The 21,613-nt window shown below is 38.6% G+C and overlaps 1 protein-coding gene across 1 annotated transcript in view; it reads right to left on the bottom strand.

Annotated features, from left to right (window-relative positions):
* The window catches only part of LOC121860965, a gene marked incomplete at its 5' end in the record, with an annotated part of 152,005 nt that overhangs the window by 29,766 nt on the left and 100,626 nt on the right, over window positions 1–21,613 (bottom strand). Inside the window, 3 exon segments of the mRNA XM_042358385.1 lie at window positions 4,161–4,316; window positions 4,511–4,771; window positions 13,482–13,514. Coding sequence (XP_042214319.1) covers window positions 4,161–4,316; window positions 4,511–4,771; window positions 13,482–13,514 — 450 coding nt within the window.

Below are 21,613 nucleotides of genomic sequence, written 5' to 3'. Positions count from 1 at the left end.
TTACTTATTAACCCCTTTGTACCCTTAAACACCGGCACAGCACTATCACTTCCACTGGGAGCCTTGGCTTTAAGGTCCTCAAACAATTGTTTGGCCTTCTCACAAATTATCGCTTCACTAATGCTATCGCCTGCCATTTCTTTCTCCTTTATCCACACTAAGAGTAAATTTTCCATCTCTTCAATCTCATCACACCTTGCTTTGCTAAGTCTAGCGATTCCCTTAGCCACTTGCACAGTTTTCAACCCCTCTTTATTCTTTAAAATCGTACATATCGTCGATTTAGCCATCCCATATTCAACACTAAAGTTCGCAATGCTTTTTCCATTTTCACACTTATTAATAATTTCTTTCTTAGTTTCCAGGGTTATTAGTATTCTCACTCGCTTCTGCCGATTCATGGTTACAATTGTATAACAAAATATTAATAAAAATAATACGATTTTCAAAAAAAAAAAAAAAAATTTAAATAAGTTCAGTGGGGAACCGACTACACAACAAAAAAATATGGCTCAGAGCCGCAGTACAACGATATTCGTGCGCAGTATGCAATAGTCCCGCCAAACCAATATTCATCTGCGTTCGCTGTAGAATTTTCGTATGTTTTAGCATTTTCAATTTTATAGGGAAAACCATTTATGTAAATATTCATTATATAAACCGTTCGTTATGACATACCCCACTGTATATTTATTTAACCAAACCTTTAGATAAAGTATTCAGGATTATCTATAAAAAAAAAAAAAAAAAAAAAAAATTGGTGTCTCAAGGAATTAGAACTGATTTTACTGACTCCGGTATCAAAATTTCTAACTTTTTTTTTATAAAAGAATGGGATTCCCATCACTATATCACAAATATTTTGTTTAAGGATATCTTATTGGAAATGTTTTGCGGAGAATTTATTAAGGATCATTATGCTATCAAATTCATCTCCCTTTAATAATTAGCCACACTTGAGTGAGGAGGGGAGGGGGGGGCATACGACCATCCCACCCTCACCCCCCAAAAAGGTTTGACTCCCACTCTTCAGCCAAACATTACACACCGTGACACCACCTAGTATGATCACACACACACACACACCCTCCCCACACACACCCCAACATCACACCCACATGCACTCCAACACCACTCACATACCCCTAACAAGGGAATTAACACAGCAGACATAAGGAGTGAGGGTCTTATCGTGTGACAAATTTGCACGTGTGTGTGACTGTGAGTTAAATATCAGCTGTTGAGGAGTTCTTGGCAATACTCATTTCCACTCCAACTCTCTAATTACCCACACCTTTCTGCTTTCTCACTCCATTTATACTTATACTTATCACAATCTGTCTAAAAATACTTCAGGTTTCGTGTTTATTCAAGATCTCTTCAGGTCATGAGACCCACTAATCCCCCACCCAAGAAAGGGTGACCTGACATTCCATCTGAAGGTCAGTAATATGAGACCACTAATCCCCACCCTACCTCCACTTGACATTGTGTCAAGTCAGGTACACGAGACCCACTAATCTCCCACAGCTCCAAGTGAGTGGAAAATACAAGCCTTTGCTGTAACACACAGTTTAATTCACGCTCTTATCATATAGATTATTAATTTTCAAATATATGTATTTTACCAAACTTTTAGATAAACTACAGTCAACCCTCACTTTACGCGGTCCCACATTCCGTGTTTCCACTGCCCTGCCAGAACCCAGGATGCTCACATTCCGCGGTGGGTGTACCCCTTTACGCCGGTGAAGTATAATTTTTTTATTTAGCTCATAAAATTCTTACAATTTGATGATCATTTTGAATATAAACATCATAGATTTTGCATTAGACATACAAATTTTAGTTTAGATATATGTCATGTGAAAAATATATGACATTTATATTCAAAATATTCCTGGTCCTACAAGGAATCCAGCAATGTCAATTATATTATCCTAACTTTAGTCTGATTTATTATTTATTACTAAAAAGGTAAACAGTCTGGTATTCCCACACATTTATCTGGTAGGGAGGGTTGGTGGGGGGTGGGGGGGAGGGAGGGACTGGTGACCGACCACCTGGCATGTGTGAAGAATATTTTTTTTTTATTTACTGAAGATATTTGTTTTAGCTCATAAAATTCATACAAATTACCCGGCCAGAATATAATTTACATTGCTGGAATTCTTACAATTTGATGATCATTTTGAATATAAACATCATATATTTTGCATTAGACATAAAATTTTTAGATATAATGTTTACTCTGAGTAAATATGTTATATTTTGTGCAAAATATATGACATTTATATTCAAAATATTCCTGGTTTTACAAGGAATCCAGCAATGTCAATTATATTATCCTAACTTTAATCTGAGGTATTATTTAATACTAAATGTTAAAATCTAGTTTTTTCACCCACTCTTTCTCTTGAAGGGAGGTTGGTGGGGGGTGGGGGGGAGGGTTGGGACGGACTGACCATCTGGCTGGGTTGGAAGAGGGGGGGAGGCAAGGTGGGGTACTTTGATTGACAGATAGTGTCGTGAAGAATATTTTTTTTTTTTTATTAACTGAAGATATTTGTTTTAGCTCATAAAATTCATACAAATTACCCGGCCAGAATATAATTTACATTGCTGGAATTCTTTCAATTTGATGATCATTTTGAATATAAACATCATAGATTTTGCATTAGACATACAAATTTTAGATGTAATGTTACTCTGAGTAAATATGTTATCTTTTGTGAAAAATATATGACATTTATATTCAAAATATTCCTGGTCTTACAAGGAATCCAGCAATGTCAATTATATTATCCTAACTTTAGTTTGAGGTATTATTTATTACTATACCTGGTTTTCCCCCCAAAATTTCTCAGAGGGAAGAGCCAGCGAGTGTAGTGTGAGAAGAGGGGGAGGGAGTGAGTCCATTATTTGAATGGACATTAACTTGGCGACTGTATTTCTCTATTTCTCTTAAGTATTAATTGTGTGCATGTACCATCATAAAATTAAGATGTTATTTTTACTAGAACATAGGTATTGTGTTGGAAAAAGTGGAGTTTGGGGGTCAGCTGGTCTCTATTTCATTTAATCCCATATGTTATGTTATTCACTTTACGAGTTTCTCACTTTCCGCGGTACCCTGTGGGTTACATTAACCGCGTAAAGTGAGGGTAGACTGTATTCTGGATTATTATAGTAAAGAAATGGAGTTTCTATCTTAATTAGAAATGCATTTACAGACTCTGGTAGTTTAGACTCAAGGAAAGCATCCCCAGCACCCAGAAACACTCTGGGGAAGTGGGCTAGTGTCTGTGTGTGCTAGATGTCTAGTTTAGACCCCCAGAAACTTTTCCCAGTAACCGGAAAATATTCCGGGATAAGGAATTTTTCCAGGTTTGAGAAAGTTGTCTGGTTAGTCGAGGAGCTCTGCACCAATTGTTCCGGCTAACGAGGATATCACTATATTTACTTTTATCCTCTTCACCACTGATCAGTTTGTTCATTGCTTGGGCAGTCAGTCACATCTCTGTTATACACTGTTGGCAAGTACTGAGCATGTACTGGTGCCAGAATATAGTTTCTATTCTTACTTGGTACTGTACATGACAAGAGCAGGCCAAGGTTCAAATCACACAAAGGTGATTACAATGAGATAAGGAAGGAAACAGGGAGCACTGACTGGCCTAACTTGCTGAACAATAAAGATGTGGATTCTTCATGCAAATTTATACAGGGTGAAGTTCTAATATCTGATGTTAAAATATACATTCCAAGACTGAGTCTGTTACATTTGTAAAAAAACAGGAATTCTTTATACATCAACCAAATGTTTAAGAGTTGCATCATCAATAATGATGAGCAGGACAAAGTAAAGACTGATAATTTTGCAAAATCAAAATTAAGGATAAACATGAGTGCCTTAGACCTGAGAATTGAAGATGGTGGTTATGCGACCTCAGACAAAATGTTTACAAGCAAGGATATAAATAACCTATCTATTGTTGAGAAGAGGCAGTTCAGTACAGCACAGAAGAGTGCACTGTATTAGATCTAAATAATATGAACTCAATGTTCTTAAAGCCCTGCCTTAGTAGATGTCACTATAAAACTAAGATCATATTTCCTGTTTCTGAAGTAGATAACAACACTAAGGGCATATTACTTACCCTTGCAGAATTCACTGGCAATGGGCTGTTTATGTTTGTTGAGTAAGGTGGGGCACCAGGGCCCCTTGGCATCCTCTTGTATACACTGTTCATATTCTTGTCCCTTATAAACAAAGGGGAATATGCAGGGTTTGCCACTGACAGTAACATTTCCACCTGCATAAAGTGAAAAGCAATTAAAATGTACAGTACTGTAGTGTATGTATTTATAATTTCCTCAATAAACACCAAAATTGACACAAAACTGTTACTATGAAGATCTATGAGCTTAAAACCAATTCAGTATAGTCTTTCCATTGTGTTTCATGTTATTCATTATTTTATACACATTTACTGTTGTCATGACTTACCACCTGTCACCCATTCTGCTGATGGTACTTGTGGTCCTGAAGGTGGTGTTGGTGTAGGTGGAAGTGAGGGACTAGACACTATTGATGTTGGTGGTGGTGAAGTTGGTGTGTGTGGAGTTGTTGTTAATAAAGGTGACATGAGAGGAATTTCATTGAATTGAATTGGTTGAGCGGGTGACTTTAATAATGATGGTGATTCATTGAAGTAGTCTGGTGGCAAAGATGAGGTGAGCAGCTCCGAGCTCGGTGAAGTTGTTATTTCTGTTGAGGGGTGAATATATAATCATTACAACATCTCATTCTTAAAAGTTGACTGAAGTGAGACTTATACATGCATATGGTGGAACACTAAAAACTTGGAATTATAATCAAAACTAATACAAAAAAATATATATATATAATAAGTAATAAAATTAAAACGTTCATCAGTGAACACGATGGGTGTATGCAACAAAATGCCTGTACTGTAATAGTAAAAATATCATGAATGACCATAGTATACACTGGACTAGTAGTGGTGTGATCAGTTCCAGAAGGTGTCGTAGTAACAAACTTGTACAGAAGAGCCCATGGTAGTGCTGGTTATGGCTGTAGTTTCTGTGAATAGTCTTTATACCATCGCCCATTTTTTTAAACATTCGGGGCAGTAGGTACGAAGAGGAATCCTGAACATCGGGTTACTTTTCAGTACAGTAACCCGACAAATTAATTTGTCAAGCTCAAATAACAGCTTTGATGAATCTATTTCTCGGGTCACTTATGTTTGGGATTCCTCTTTGGGCTTACTGCTCTGAATGTTTAAAAAAATGGGCGTTTAAGTGCAACTATTCAGCTACTCAGTTTCATTCTATTGGATTTAATGGTTAGAAAACCACAGGTATCATCAGGTAATTAGATCAATAGTTTTGAGAGGCATTCCTACATTAGACAGACAGAATTTTTAAAAATAATTTACCCAGTGATGGCAGACATATGACACCTGAGAGAATCATCCCCACAGTAAAGTGAGAAATACAACAATTGTTACCTAATGTAACTTAGGATGAGTCACGTCACAAATCATGCACTCAGCATATTTATTACTGACTATGTTATTTCTGACAGATTCACTGAAACAACACTAAATTAATAATAAGAGTGATGACATACACAATAAAGTATACAGAGGTGAGTCCCATCATACAAATAAACCCTTCTAACTCAACAACTGTAGGGCTCTACAACTTGTAAGTTTACCCAAAGGGTCTGAGTTATCTGAAGTTGGTAAATTGGGACATTAGTTGAGGTAGTGATTATCTTTTTTTAGCTGCTATTTCTGACAGCACAAAAGAGCAAATCCAAATATGATTTTTAAAGAAATCCATATACTTTCCCCTCTCAACCTAATGACAAATTCTACATGAAGAGTTATGCAAAAATTATTGTTTTGAATGTAAAATTTAAGGATATGTGACCTACAGTGATATGAGCAGCCAACATGCATCATACAGTGGTTGACACCCCAAATCTTTTTCTGACTACATTAGTCCATAATTACTTCACTTCAGCGACTAATTGGTACCACGAAAACGGTCGTTAAAGTGAAAATCGTGAATGTAGTGAGCATAGTTTACATGCTAAATGGGTCAACTGGTACTAGCCTAGAGACATTTTCACTCACTATAAACAATACTTTCACTTTTAACCTCTTCGCCATTAATTGGCTCATTAGCCACTTGGGCAATTGGTCACATCTCTGTTACACACACTGTTGGCAAGTACTGGGCATGCACTGGCTCCTGAATGTACTTGAACCTGCTCCAGTGTTGGTCAAGTCTGATCTTGAAAGAGCTCACACTCGGTGCCGTCACCACACTCTCTGGCAGATTGTTCCAAGAGTTCACAACTCTCACTCCGAAAAAGTTTGCCCTCACAGATTTCTAGACTTGCAGCTTCTTCAACCTTGAGCTGTGACCCCTTGTGGGGCGAATTTCTGCCAGCTCCAGGTATGGACACCTGGTTGAGTAAAGCCCTTTAAGATGTTTATACACCTCAATTAAGTCACCCCCTGCCTGTCTGTAGTATAAACCAGGCAGTTGCAGGTGCTCTAATATCTCTGGATAGCTGAGGTGCCAAAGTGCAGATGCCAGTCTGGAGGTCCTTCTTTGGACTTTTCAATCATATGTCCAGTTAGGACATATGATATGCCTCCTTACCATCGGTAAGTCATAGGCATTTCTTCGACCATTCTTGAAGCTCACAGAGATCTTTATACAGCTCTACACAGTCTGTTTGGTTCTTTATTTCCCTGAATAACTTGGCATCATCTGCACACATTTGTATGAAGGAGTGTATAGCTTCTGGTATGTCATTTATGAAACAAACAAACAACAACGGGCCCAACACACTGCCTTTTGGTACTCCGCTTGTCATGGGTACACATGGCGATTTCGTACCATTAATTACCACACACTGCTTGTGATCATGCAGAAAGTCTCCAATCCACGCATGGACACATTCCCGAATCCTGTACCCTTCCAGATTAATTCTCAGCCTTTCATGGGGTACAGTGTTGAAAGCCTTGGCAAAATCTAGGTGTGTATTGTCATCCTTGTTCCAGAATATGGGTCAAAATATCCAGTAACTTGAGTAATTGTGTTGAACAGGAGCGTCCCAGCATAAAACGGGGTTTTATTCACATTAAAATTCATTACCAAAAATAACAATCCAGTTTAATTGGAGAAAAAAACAAAAAAACATAGGGTAATAAGGTTTTAATCATCTATAAATCCATGACCCAAAAATATTAAAAATATGATAAGTTAAAAGGAAGAATAAGAAGAGCAAGCCATTTTTTTTCTAAAAACCAGTTTTTGTGATATAGTCCAGAATGCGACGTCTAGCTTTATACCTAGGTATGTTAATGCCGAGCATTAACATGCCAGGCCAACACACAGGCAATTAAAACAGCTAATAATTACTTAAATACATAATATTAGAAGGACACGTCGCTATTTGGCATTTAATTGCAAATCTCAAAACTCCCTCCCGCACCCTCCATCACACACTTTGCTACCGTCATCTCTTGCCCTAAAGCAAGCAGTAAACAAATGTAAACTCTCGAGGGGTGGAGATGGGTGAGATGTCGAAGTCGCATTCTGGACTATATCACAAAAACTGGTTTTTAGAAAAAAAAAAAAACAAAAAAAAAACGCCTTTTTGTTCAATCCAGAATGCGACATCTAGCTTTGATTACCCGAGCAGGAGGTGGAGAGGGAGGTGACATTGTGTATAAGGCTCTGCTAGCTTAGGTCCAGATTATAATTATAAACTTTTTGGGAATATTTTCAGATACACTGTATTAGGAACATTTACCAGAAGGTAAAATGTTAAATTACATAACCCAATTAGGATACTCACTTTTCTGATGAGGAAGAAGATTAACTAGGTGGGGGAGGGAACCCCAGTACCACCACATGTGAAGCATCTTCCAGAGATAGATGAAGATAGCTGTTTTGAAAGGTTTCCAAAAGCCTACTTTTTTGATCTGACTGACTCATATGCCACAGAAAGGCTACCGACCCTGCATATTTCCTGGTGTCATGTGCCAAAAATTTCTTGCCAGGGTCTGCTTGACTCACTGAGATAAATATTTTGTCATTTGAATAGGAGACAATTTCTTACCATCCTGTGATGAGAATACATAGGGGCCTCGATTAGGGAATCTGGTTAACCATTCTAAAAGATTCTTAACTAGGCACAATATATGAGGAACCCTTGACTCTTGCCAGACACCACGGATGTATGATCCAATATGGTGCAATTAAGAGGACCTTTCCCTGGATGGATCTGAGTTTTTGAATCACTTTGGGCAACATTTTCACAGGTGGGAACAGATAGATTGAATTCCAACGGGTCAAATCTATGAGTAAAGCATTTCCTAAAAGATTCGATTATTCCAGAAATGCATAAAGTGGCATCTTGTGATTGTTTTGTGAGGCAAAGAGATCTATTTATGGAGTCCCAAACCTCCTCACTAGACTCCTAAACTTCGATATCTGTAGGTATCATTCTGTTTCCGTCGATACTGACCAATTGTTTTGTACTTCTGGTATGTGAGTTCCTTTGAGGTAAAGTGTTTGTGTTACACAAACTTTTATATATATATTTTTTTACAGTGTGAGAAGGTGCCAAGATCTATTTAAGCCTTGATGATTGAGACAAAACATTGCCGCTCTGTTGTCCATGGCAAACAGAAGCGACATGTTTTTGAAATTTAGGTTTGCCAATAAAATGAATAGGACTACTGCCGATTCTTTTATTTTTTTGTGTTTGTCCCAAAGGGAGTTGCTCCACTTCCCTTGACGGAACTCTCTATTACAGGAACGGTCTCCTCATTCTATTTCGAACGAGTCCGTACAAACGACAAAGTCTGTTTGAGGGGGAACACAGGGAGATGAACCGATTAGATTGTCCAAATTTGTCCACCATAACGGATGATTCTTGATCTGAATAGGGAGAAAAGAAGCAATATTTGTATTTCTGTGAAGCAACTTCAATTCCAGATGAGTTAGTTGCTTCTTCCTTAATGTTCCCAAAGGTACTATTATCGAGGCAAAATTCAACAGACCCAGTAGTTTTTCCCAATTGTGCCAAGAAACTTCTTGCTTTACACAAAAGGCTTCTACTTGGTTTATCACATCTGTTACTTTTGCTTCTGGTAGACTGACTGACTGCTTATGGGTGTCCCAATGGAGACCTAACCAATGCAATTTCTGACATGGTATGAGATTTGATTTGACCTGATTTATCTTTAATCCTTTGACAGTCTTGGAAAGAGTTTCACACTATCAGCCATTCGTCTAGATAAGCAAAAGTTCTTATGCCCTCCTTCGCAAGGAACTCCCTGGGGATGTTTGCCAGTTTTGTGAGCACTTTTGGCGCAATTATTAGGCCGAATGGCATCACTATTAATTAATAACTTTCATCCCCCACTGCAAACACTAGAAACTTTCTGTACCTGGGAGCAACAGGCACGTGATAATAGGCATCTTCGAGATCCACTTTGAGATCCAAGCATTGGGTGGAAGTAGATGCTTCAGATGATCATCAGTGAGCATCTTGAAACCTAATTTTTTTTAATAATGAACTTGTTCAGGGCTGAAAGATCTAAAATCCACCTGTTTTCCCAACCCCCTAGACGACCCAGCTGTCTGTCTTCATTGGGAGGGAGTGGTCGCTGATGTGGTGGAATAAGGTCTCCTTCCACTTCTGAACAAACAGCCACCCCTACAATGTCTTGAATTGTTTCCTCCTCTAAACTTTCCTCAAGGTTGATAACTGAACCGAGCAGCTGGTCTTGTTCCCATGTTAGATCTTCCTTTTTTAAATTTCAAAAGGTCTTAGAACTGCTGGGAACAGTAATATTAATAGCTTGCTCAACAGGTGATATATACTTAACTAATGCTTATTCCTCAAACAAAGCAGGAGAAAGAGGGGAAGAACATAGCAATAAATAAGCACTACCACTTGAAGCATTATTAGTGGCTTGCTTCCTTCGCTGGGCTTTTAGATTTAAGGCTTTCAACAACAGTTTCAAAAATGAGTTATACAGGGAATATGGAATCCCTTGTATAGCAGCAGCAAAACAATTGTCTACTTCTGAACTGTCCTCATAGTCCAGCACAAACTTAGTCAACAACTGACACATCATGATTGCAGACCAAATATTCGCTGCCAACTTCCTAAATTTGAACTCTTCCTGCAACAGAGCAGAAGCAACAGGTTTCAAATTTATTTGATAGGTTATGTCAGCATACAAGTATTTTAGAGGCGACAAATTCTGGGAAAGTTCTTTTTGTCATTGCATTGGAGCTTCAAAAAACTAAACTTGTGAGCATTCCTATCTGAGGGAATGAATGTTAAGTCTTTCAATACATTAGCCCAGACTTCATCGATTTCAGATATCATTTTGGGGGAAATATCAGGCACAAGAAATTGTAGTATCACCTTCTAAAAACAATGAATGATGACCCACAGTTGCTTGGCCTTCCTGTCTCTTTTTAAGTGCTGAGAGATCAGGAAGATTAGAAAAATTTTCATAAAACATCTTGAATAAGGAATCCACAGACACAGATGTGGTTGAAAACAAAGAAGACTGAGGTCTTACCAATGTCACCCAAGGCCTGTTGGAATCATCCTTACACTCAATGTTCTCCATCAGCAGCCTGTTTCCACTCATAGTAACCAACACTTTTGCCCTAGGTGGAAGCAGTTGGGAAAATGGGGACAAGATGAAGTCAGTCTCAACAGGTTCTCCTTGCTCTGGAGAGTGAACACTTTAAGTGCAAACTTCCTCATCCTGATTCTGAAATCCACTAAAATTGGGCTGACTACAAGAGGTTTTTGCCTTAAATATCCAATAACCTACTTTTCTTAGCAGAAGAAGGTTGGTCTAACTGGGGATTAAGTCTCTTACCTATTACCCATAATTCTAAACTTTCTGCCAACTTGGGATCTTTCCAGTGTTTTACATTTTGAATTTTACTCTTCAAGGCTTTATTCCATCTATTTTTAAATTGGATCTTTGATAATTTCTTCTTATCTTCTGCAGCTTGATTAATGTAAAAAAATTTATCATAACAAACTGCACAATCCAATGGTGAAAACAGGTTGTCTGAGACACAGCTGCTATGAATTATGCAAGCCAAATAAGGATCTATCTTGGTAATCCAAGTGGCTCTACATCCTTGTAAGTACATGTAGTATGGTTCCCTTGGGTCTTGGGTGAAACTACTACTACTGAATTCACATCTTTGTATGTAGTGTATGAGCTGAGTTCTTCATTCCTTGCAACTCCTCACTCAACACTAGTTCCCCAGGAACAGTTCCATGGTCTCTTCCATCATCCAGCAGTCCAGACAACTGTCCTTCATCCTCCAGTTGCACATCACTTATCTAAACTAGGAGGAACACTATGAGTCACATTGTATCATCATAATAATACAAGGTAGATAACATTTTCTCCCAAACATAACCAATATGACTCGCAACTCTGGTATTTTAGTAAGTTATTTCATTTAATATCTCTTACTGTTATATAAGTCACCAGTGTGACAATCATAAACAATAACTCACTATATCATACACCTCTCCCTTCTCTTATCTCAATTATCCCTCAGCTCAATGAACGTTGTTTCTTAATCAAGCTAACTTCATTTTAGAGCATTTATATTTTGAGGGACCATCAAGTTCCCTATTTGTTGCCAATCAGGGTGCACAGGCATCACTGCTTCAACTAATCATGATTGAGCGTTGATGCCTGAGTGAGCATCAAGTCACCCGGAAGGGTTGACAGTGCTGAGCTGCTACCATAGCTCTCCATTAGCCAACATCGTTCACCATTACTCTAGCAAGATGTATTGGGCTGAGAATCCCACCCTGAATGATTCTCATTTAACCCAAACTAAGGGTACTAGGTTCATCCTAGTATAACTCTAGATTGTTAGTAAGACCGGAAGGTCAGCATCCAGAAGGATCTCTAAAACTAGCAGCCTTGCTAAAGTTTGCCTGGATAGGCTAAAACCACAACTGAGGACATTAATAGAATAGAGCTATGAAGACTTAACTCTGTCCTGCATGCTGAGAGTAATCAGAAAACCCAGGGTGGAAGCCAGAAAAGTTTCGTAAACAAACATGAGAAGAGGGAGAGGGATGGCCACATATATCATGGTATTCATTACTTGCACGTGTATAATTGGGACAAAGAAAATGAGCCCAGAAGGACATAAAACAACGTCATTCACTAAATGACTTGAAAGCAGAGGAAATTAGTCACTAAAAATCGACTGTTTTCCTAAAGCAGAGGAAATGAATCACTAAAAATCGACTGTTTTCCTAGAGATAGAAGACAAGCCGTGGTCGTCATGCTTGACCAGACCGTATAAAAAATTGCCCAAACACAATATCTGAGAGACACAATCAAAATAAAAGTCACTCGATTTCCTCACCGTGCTAAGATGTGTAAATACCAGAAATAAAATCCTCGTGGTACATAATATTTCAGCTATTACAACACAAATTAGCAGAGCTTTCTTTGTGCGTATTTACAACTGATTCGCCAGGCAAGAAGGTAACGATAGGAATGCGTGTGATGGAGGGTGCGGGAGGGGTTTTTGAGAATTGCAATTAAATGCCAGGTAGCGACGTGTCCTCCTAATATTACGTATTTAATTAAGTAATTATTAGATGTTTTAATTCCCTGCATGTTGGCTCGGTGAGTTAATGCTAGGCATTTAGATACCTAGGTATAGGCTAGACGTCGCAGTCTGGATTGAACAAAAATAAGGTTTTATACATCTTTAAAATAAGGAACCAATACTATTAAATCAGATTAAAAATGCAACCAGAAAAATAAGGTGGTCACTATGGACTTTGAATTTTGGATTTGTAAGATTATGATCATAGACTGTATACTGTACAGTACTGTACAGTACAAGAATTTCATTCTGGGTCATCTAGAAACCAGTGATGGGAAATATGGCATGTAAGAAGTGGTAGTGAGTGAACCAATCAGAGCTGTATGAGTATTCTCCCTCTCAGTTATTTGCTAACTGATGTGTGTCTGCACATCCATAATGTTCCCATTAATTCATGTGCACAGCTTGAATTATATCCCTATGATAACATTGAAAAAATCTATCATTCCATATTTTCAATTAAACTTTTGTATGAGCTGTTTGACAGTAGTCAAATAAATCATGAATACTAATGAATGTGGTGTTTCACTTTTCTCCATAAAATAATACAAAAAATCATATTTTGAAGTCCTCATAACAAATTAAATGTTCATTACACCCCATGGGCCCACACACATACACCTCAATAAAATCTAGACATCTGAGTCCATACACATCAGTACATTACAGAGCATTAATTTCTTACCTATAACTTCTATTCAACAAAATAATGTACAGTACTGCACTTCATTTACCTGTGAGATGATCCCTTGGCAGGAAGTCAATATCTGGAGAGAAAAAGAAGTGTGACTGACCTACCAGCTAAACTCGGCTTACTTTTGGCATCATTAACATTCACCATACCCGGAACCTATACTGTGATTTTGAACAATATCGCATATATCGCGTTTTCTCTCGACCCTGGAAAAAACGCGTAAGGGGGGACCCTTATGCGTTTTTCCACCCAAATATGATTATCACTCAGACATGAAATTTGGTGGGATTAATTTCTGTAATTAAGTACATCCATTAGAACATAACAGCACCAACCAAATACCTGAGAAACCAATAGTTGGAGAGTACTGAAATATGCATTGTGAAAAATTTCATTAAAATATTCCAAGCATCATTACGACCACTAATTATTCCGCAATCGAATTGTCGATGATAGCACCGGACTCGGCATCCTCAGGAGTACCAATACTGTGATTTTCAACAATATCGCGTATATCGAGTTTTGTCTTGACCCTGGAAAAAACGCGTAAGGGTCCCCCTTTATGCGTTTTTCCACCCAAATATGATTATCACTCAGACATGAAATTTGGTGGGATTAATTTCAGTAATTAAGTACATCCATTAGAACATAACAGCACCAACCAAATACCTGAGAAACCAATAGTTGGAGAGTACTGAAATAAGCATTATGAAAATTTCATTAAAATATTCCAAGCATCATTACGGCCACTAACTATTCGGCAATCGAACTGTCGATGATAGCACCGGACTCGGCATGCTCAGGAGTACCTATACTGTGATTTTGAACAAAATCGCGTATATCGAGTTTTGTCTTGACCCTGGAAAAAATGCGTAAGGGTCCCCCCTTATGCGTTTTTCCACCCAAATATGATTTTCTCTCATACTTGAAATTTGGTGAGATTAATTTCAGAAATTAAGTACATCCAGAAGAACATAACAACACCAACCAAATACCTGAGAAACCAATAATAAGCGAGTACAGTTGTACCCCACTTAACGCGGTCAATTGAACCCAGAGGGTCCCGCGTTAAGTGAAAACCGCGTTAAGTGAATAACAGAACATATGGGATTAATTTCAATAGAACCCAGCCCGACCCCCAAACTCCACTTTTTGACGACAAATAACTATGTTGTAGTAAAAATTCTATCTTAACTTTATGGTGGCATGAAAAACAAGTAATATAGAAGAGGTTAGGTTAGGAAAGATAAAGGTTAACATAGGAAAAATAAAGAATAGGTTAAAAAACGAAAATTTTTGAGGAACACTCACGGTAGTAGAAGAGATGGGTCGGCATACGGGGATGGAGGCTGGTTCCGAGGCAGAGGGCAGATTACTGCCCCTCAGGTGAATCACCATTACTAGGTGAATCAATATCACTGTCACTTACAGTTGTCATGGCTTCCCTGACAAATCCCTCAAAATCAACTTCACTATCACTGGCTTGGGCTGGCTGTGGTGGGTTGCGGGCGAAGAACTCGGTTATGCTTTGCTGACGGCTGGATGCGCGTTAACCCGGCGTAGCCTTGAGGGATGAAACTGCCGCGGCTAGGTCAAGCGACGTCTCTCCTCCCTCCCCGGGGTAGTCACGTCATAATACTTTAAGCCAATTACAGCTAGCAGCAGAGGGGGGTAGGGCTGCATGGCCAATCACAGTCCGAGACGTCATATGACGTCAGTGATAACGCAACAAAGACACAAACTGCGCAACCTTACCGCGCCGCTTACCCAAGCGGAGGGAGGAGGAGGGAGAGGCAGGCAGGCAGGCGGGCGGGTGGGTGGCGCGTGGGCAAAATCTAAAAATAGCATCCGAGCCGGACACTCACCGCGTATATGTGGAAAAAACCCGCGTTAAGTGAAAGTTCAGCTTTGGCAAGGCACCGCGTATATGCGAAAACGCGTTAAGTGAAAGCGCGTTAAGCGGGGTAAAACTGTACTGAAATAAGCATTGTGAAAAATTTCATTAAAATAGTCCAAGCATCATTACGACCACTAATTATTCCGCAATCGAACTGTCGATGATAGCACCGGATTCGGCATGCTCAGGAGTACCTATACTGTGATTTCGAACAAAATCGCATATTTGGCGTTTTCTCTCGACCCTGGAAAAAACGCGTAAGGGTCCCCCCTTATGTGTTTTTCCACCCAAATATGATTATCACTCAGACATGAAATTTGGTGGGATTAATTTCAGTAATTAAGTACATCCATTAGAACATAACAGCACCAACCAAATACCTGAGAAACCAATAGTTGGAGAGTACTGAAATGAGCATTGTGGAAAATTTCATTAAAATATTCCAAGCATCATTACGACCACTAATTATTCCGCAATCGAACTGTCGATGATAGCACCGGACTCGGCATGCTCAGGAGTACCTATACTATCATTTTGAACTAAATCGCGTATATCGAGTTTTGTCTCGACCCTGGAAAAAACGGGTAAGGGTCCCCCCTTATGCATTTTTCCACCCAAATATGATTTTCTCTCAGACATGAAATTTGGTGAGATTAATTTCAGTAATTAAGTACATCCATTAGAACATGACAGCACCAACCAAATACCTGAGAAACCAATAATTAGCGAGTACTGAAAAAAGCATTGTGAAAAATTTCATTAAAATATTCCAAGCATCATTACGACCACTAATTATTCCGCAATCGAACTGTCGATGATAGGACCGGACTCGGCATGCTCAGGAGTACCTATAGTGTGATTTTGAGCAAAATCGCATATATCGCGTTTTGTCTCGACCCTGGAAAAAACGCGTAAGGGTTCCCCCTTATGCATTTTTCCACCCAAATATTATTTTCTCTCAGACATGAAATTTGGTGGGATTAATTTCAGTAATTAAGTACATCCATTAGAACATAACAGCACCAACCAAATACCTGAGAAACCAATAGTTGGAGAGTACTGAAATAAGCATTGTGAAAAATTTCATTAAAATATTCCAAGCATCATTACGACCACTAATTATTCCGCAATCGAACTGTCGATGATAGCACCGGACTCTGCATGCTCAGGAGTACCTATACTGTGATTTTGAACAAAATCGCGTATATCGCGTTTTGTCTCGACCCTGGAAAAAACGCGTAAGGGTCCCCCCTTATGCATTTTTAAACGCAAATATGATTTTCTCTCAGACATGAAATTTGGTGGGATTAATTTCAGTAATTAAGTACATCCAATAGACCATAACAGCACCAACCAAATACCTGAGAAACCAATAATTAGCGAGTACTAAAATAAGCATTGTGAAAAATTTCATTAAAATATTCCAAGAATCATTACGACCACTAATTATTCCGCAATCGAACTGTCGATGATAGGACCGGACTCGGCATGCTCAGGAGTACCTATAGTGTGATTTTGAGCAAAATCGCATATATCGCGTTTTGTCTCGCCCGTGGAAAAAACGCGTAAGGGTCCCCCCTTATGCGTTTTTCCACCCAAATATGATTTTCTCTCATACTTGAAATTTGGTGGGATTAATTTCAGAAATTAAGTACATCCAGAAGAACATAACAACACCAACCAAATACCTGAGAAACCAATAGTTGGAGAGTACTGAAATAAGCATTGTGAAAAATTTCATTAAAATATTCCAAGCATCATTACGACCACTAATTATTCCGCAATCGAACTGTCGATGATAGCACCGGACTCGGCATGCTCAGGAGTACCTATACTGTCATATTGAACTAAATCGCATATATCGCGTTTTCTCTCGACCCTGGAAAAACGCGTAAGGGGGTACCCGTATGCGTTTTTCCATCCAAATATGATTTTCTTTCAGACTTGAAATTTGGTGGGATTAATTTCAGTAATTAAGTACATCCATTAGAACATAACAACACCAACCAAATACCTGAGAAACCAATAATAAGCGAGTACTGAAATAAGCATTGTGAAAAATTTCATTATAATATTCCAAGCATCATTACGACCACTAATTATTCCGCAATCGAACTGTCGATGATAGGACCGGACTCGGCATGCTCAGGAGTACCTATAGTGTGATTTTGAGCAAAATCGCATATATCGCATTTTGTCTCGACCTTGGAAAAAACGCGTAAGGGTCCCCCCTTATGCGTTTTTAAACCCAAATATGATTTTCTCTCAGACATGAAATTTGGTGGGATTAATTTCAGTAACTAAGTACATCCATTAGAACATAACAGCACCAACCAAATACCTGAGAAACCAATAGTTGGAGAGTACTAAAATAAGCATTGTGAAAAATTTCATTAAAATATTCCAAGCATCATTACGACCACTAATTATTCCGCAATCGAACTGTCGATGATAGGACCGGACTCGGCATGCTCAGGAGTACCTATACTGTGATTTTGAACAAAATCGCGTATATCGCGTTTTGTCTCGACCCTGGAAAAAACGCGTAAGGGTCTCCCCTTATGCGTTTTTCCACCCAAATATGATTTTCTCTCAGACATGAAATTTGGTGGGATTAATTTCAGAAATTAAGTACATCCAGAAGAACATAACAACACCAACCAAATACCTGAGAAACCAATAGTTGGAGAGTACTGAAATAAGCATTGTGAAAAATTTCATTAAAATAGTCCAAGCATCATTACGACCACTAATTATCCCGCAATTGAACTGTCGATGATAGGACCGGACTCGGCATGCTCAGGAGTACCTATAGTGTGATTTTGAGCAAAATCGCATATATCGCGTTTTGTCTCGACCCTGGAAAAAAAATCGTAAGGGTCCCCCCTTATGCGTTTTTCCACCCAAATATGATTTTCTCTATGAAATTTGGTGGGATTAATTTCAAATTAAGTACATCCAGAAGAACATAACAACACCAACCAAATACCTGAGAAACCAATAATTGGAGGTACTGAAATAAGCATGTGAAAATTTCATTAAAATAGTCCAAGCATCATTACGACACTATTTATTCTGCAATCGAACTGTCGATCATAGGACCGGACTCGGCATACTCAGGAGTACCTATAGTGTGATTTTGAGCAAAATCGCATATATCGCGTTTTGTCTCGACCCTGGAAAAAACGCGTAAGGGTCCCCCCTTATGCGTTTTTCCACCCAAATATGATTTTCTTTCATACTTGAAATTTGGTGGGATTAATTTCAGAAATTAAGTACATCCAGAAGAACATAACAACACCAACCAAATACCTGAGAAACCAATAATAAGCGAGTACTGAAATAAGCATTGTGAAAAATTTCATTATAATATTCCAAGCATCATTACGACCACTAATTATTCAGCAATCGAACTGTCGATGATAGGACCGGACTCGGCATGCTCAGGAGTACCTATACTGTGATTTTGAACAAAATCACGTATATCGAGTTTTGTCTCGACCCTGGAAAAAACGCGTAAGGGTCCCCTCTTATGCATTTTTCCACCCAAATATGATTTTCTCTCAGACATGAAATTTGGTGGGATTAATTTCAGTAATTAAGTACATCCATTAGAACATAACAGCACCAAACAAATACCTGAGAAACCAATAGTTGGAGAGTACTGAAATAAGCATTGTGAAAAATTTCATTATAATATTCCAAGCATCATTACGACCACTAATTATTCCGCAATCGAACTGTCGATGATAGCACCGGACTCGGCATGCTCAGGAGTACCTATACTGTCATATTGAACTAAATCGCATATATCGCATTTTCTCTCGACCCTGGAAAAACGCGTAAGGGGGTACCCTTATGCGTTTTTCCATCCAAATATGATTTTCTTTCAGACTTGAAATTTGGTGGGATTAATTTCAGTAATTAAGTACATCCATTAGAACATAACAACACCAACCAAATACCTGAGAAACCAATAATAAGCGAGTACTGAAATAAGCATTGTGAGAAATTTCATTAAAATATTCCAAGCATCATTACGACCACTAATTATTCCGCAATCGAACTGTCGATGATAGGACCGAACTCGGCATGCTCAGGAGTACCTATAGTGTGATTTTGAGCAAAATCGCATATGTCGCGTTTTGTCTCGACCTTGGAAAAAACGCGTAAGGGTCCCCCCTTATGCGTTTTTAAACCCAAATATGATTTTCTCTCCGACATGAAATTTGGTGGGATTAATTTCAGTAACTAAGTACATCCATTAGAACATAACAGCACCAACCAAATACCTAAGAAACCAATAGTTGGAGAGTACTAAAATAAGCATTGTGAAAAATTTCATTATAATATTCCAAGCATCATTACGACCACTAATTATTCCGCAATCGAACTGTCGATGATAGGACCGGACTCGGCATGCTCAGGAGTACCTATAGTGTGATTTTGAACAAAATCGCATTAATCGCGTTTTGTCTTGACCCTGGAAAAAACGCGTAAGGGTCCCCCCCTTATGCGTTTTTCCACCCAAATATGATTTTCTCTTATACTTGAAATTTGGTGGGATTAATTTCAGAAATTAAGTACATCCAGAAGAACATAACAACACCAACCAAATACCTGAGAAACCAATAATTAGCGAGTACTGAAATAAGCATTGTGAAAAATTTCATTATAATATTCCAAGCATCAATACGACCACTAATTATTCCGCAATCGAACTGTCGATGATAGCACCGGACTCGGCATGCTGAGGAGTACCTATACTGTGATTTTGAACATAATCGCGTATATCGCGTTTTGTCTCGACTCTGGAAAAAACGCGTAAGGGTCCCCCCTTATGCGTTTTTCCACCCAAATATGATTTTCTCTCAGACATGAAATTTGGTGGGATTAATTTCAGTAATTAAGTACATCCATTAGACCATAACAGCACCAACCAAATACCTGAGAAACCAATAATTAGCGAGTACTGAAATAAGCATTGTGAAAAATTTCATTAAAATATTCCAAGCATCATTACGACCACTAATTATTTCGCAATCGAACTGTCGATGATAGGACCGGACTCGGCATGCTCAGGAGTACCTATACTGTGATTTTGAACAAAATCGCATATATCGCGTTTTCTCTCGACCCTGGAAAAAACGCGTAAGGGTCCCCCCTTATACATTTTTCCACCCAAATATGATTTTCACTCATACTTGAAATTTGGTGGGATTAATTTCAGTAATTAAGTACATCCAGAAGAACATAACAACACCAACCAAATACCTGAGAAACCAATAATAAGCGAGTACTGAAATAAGCATTGTGAAAATTTTAATTTAAATAGTCCAAGCATCATTACGACCACTAATTATTCCGCAATCGAACTGTCGATGATAGCACCGGACTCGGCATGCTCAGGAGTACCTATACTGTGATTTCGAACAAAGTCGCATATTTGGCGTTTTCTCTCGACCCTGGAAAAAACGCGTAAGGGGGGACCCTTATGCGTTTTTCCACCCAAATATGATTTTCTCTCAGACATGAAATTTGGTGGGATTAATTTCAGTAATTAAGTACATCCATTAGAACATAACAGCACCAACCAAATACCTGAGAAACCAATAGTTGGAGAGTACTGAAATAAGCCTTGTGAAAAATTTCATTAAAATATTCCAAGCATCATTACGACCACTAATTATTCCGCAATCGAACTGTTGATGATAGGAACGGACTCGGCATGCTCAGGAGTACCTGTACTGTGATTTTGAGCAAAATCGCATTTTGTCTCGACCTTGGAAAACACGCGTAAGGGTCCCCCCTTATGCGTTTTTAAACCCAAATATGATTTTCTCTCAGACATGAAATTTGGTGGGATTAATTTCAGTAACTAAGTACATCCATTAGAACATAACAGCACCAACCAAATACCTGAGAAACCAATAGTTGGAGAGTACTGAAATAAGCATTGTGAAAAATTTCATTAAAATAGTCCAAGCATCATTACGACCACTAATTATCCCGCAATCGAACTGTCGATGATAGGACCGGACTCGGCATGCTCAGGAGTACCTATAGTGTGATTTTGAACAAAATCGCATTAATCGCGTTTTGTCTTGACCCTGGAAAAAACGCGTAAGGGTCCCCCCTTATGCATTTTTCCACCCAAATATGATTTTCTCTCAGACATGAAATTTGGTGGGATTAATTTAAGTAACTAAGTACATCCATTAGAACATAACAGCACCAACCAAATACCTGAGAAACCAATAGTTGGAGAGTACTGA

This window comes from Homarus americanus, unplaced genomic scaffold (assembly GCF_018991925.1).
Source record: "Homarus americanus isolate GMGI-L3 unplaced genomic scaffold, GMGI_Hamer_2.0 scaffold40248, whole genome shotgun sequence".
NCBI classification, from domain to species: domain Eukaryota; kingdom Metazoa; phylum Arthropoda; class Malacostraca; order Decapoda; family Nephropidae; genus Homarus; species Homarus americanus.
The sequence above is the reverse complement of the archived record's forward strand: the minus strand, read 5'-3'. Positions and strand labels throughout refer to the sequence as shown.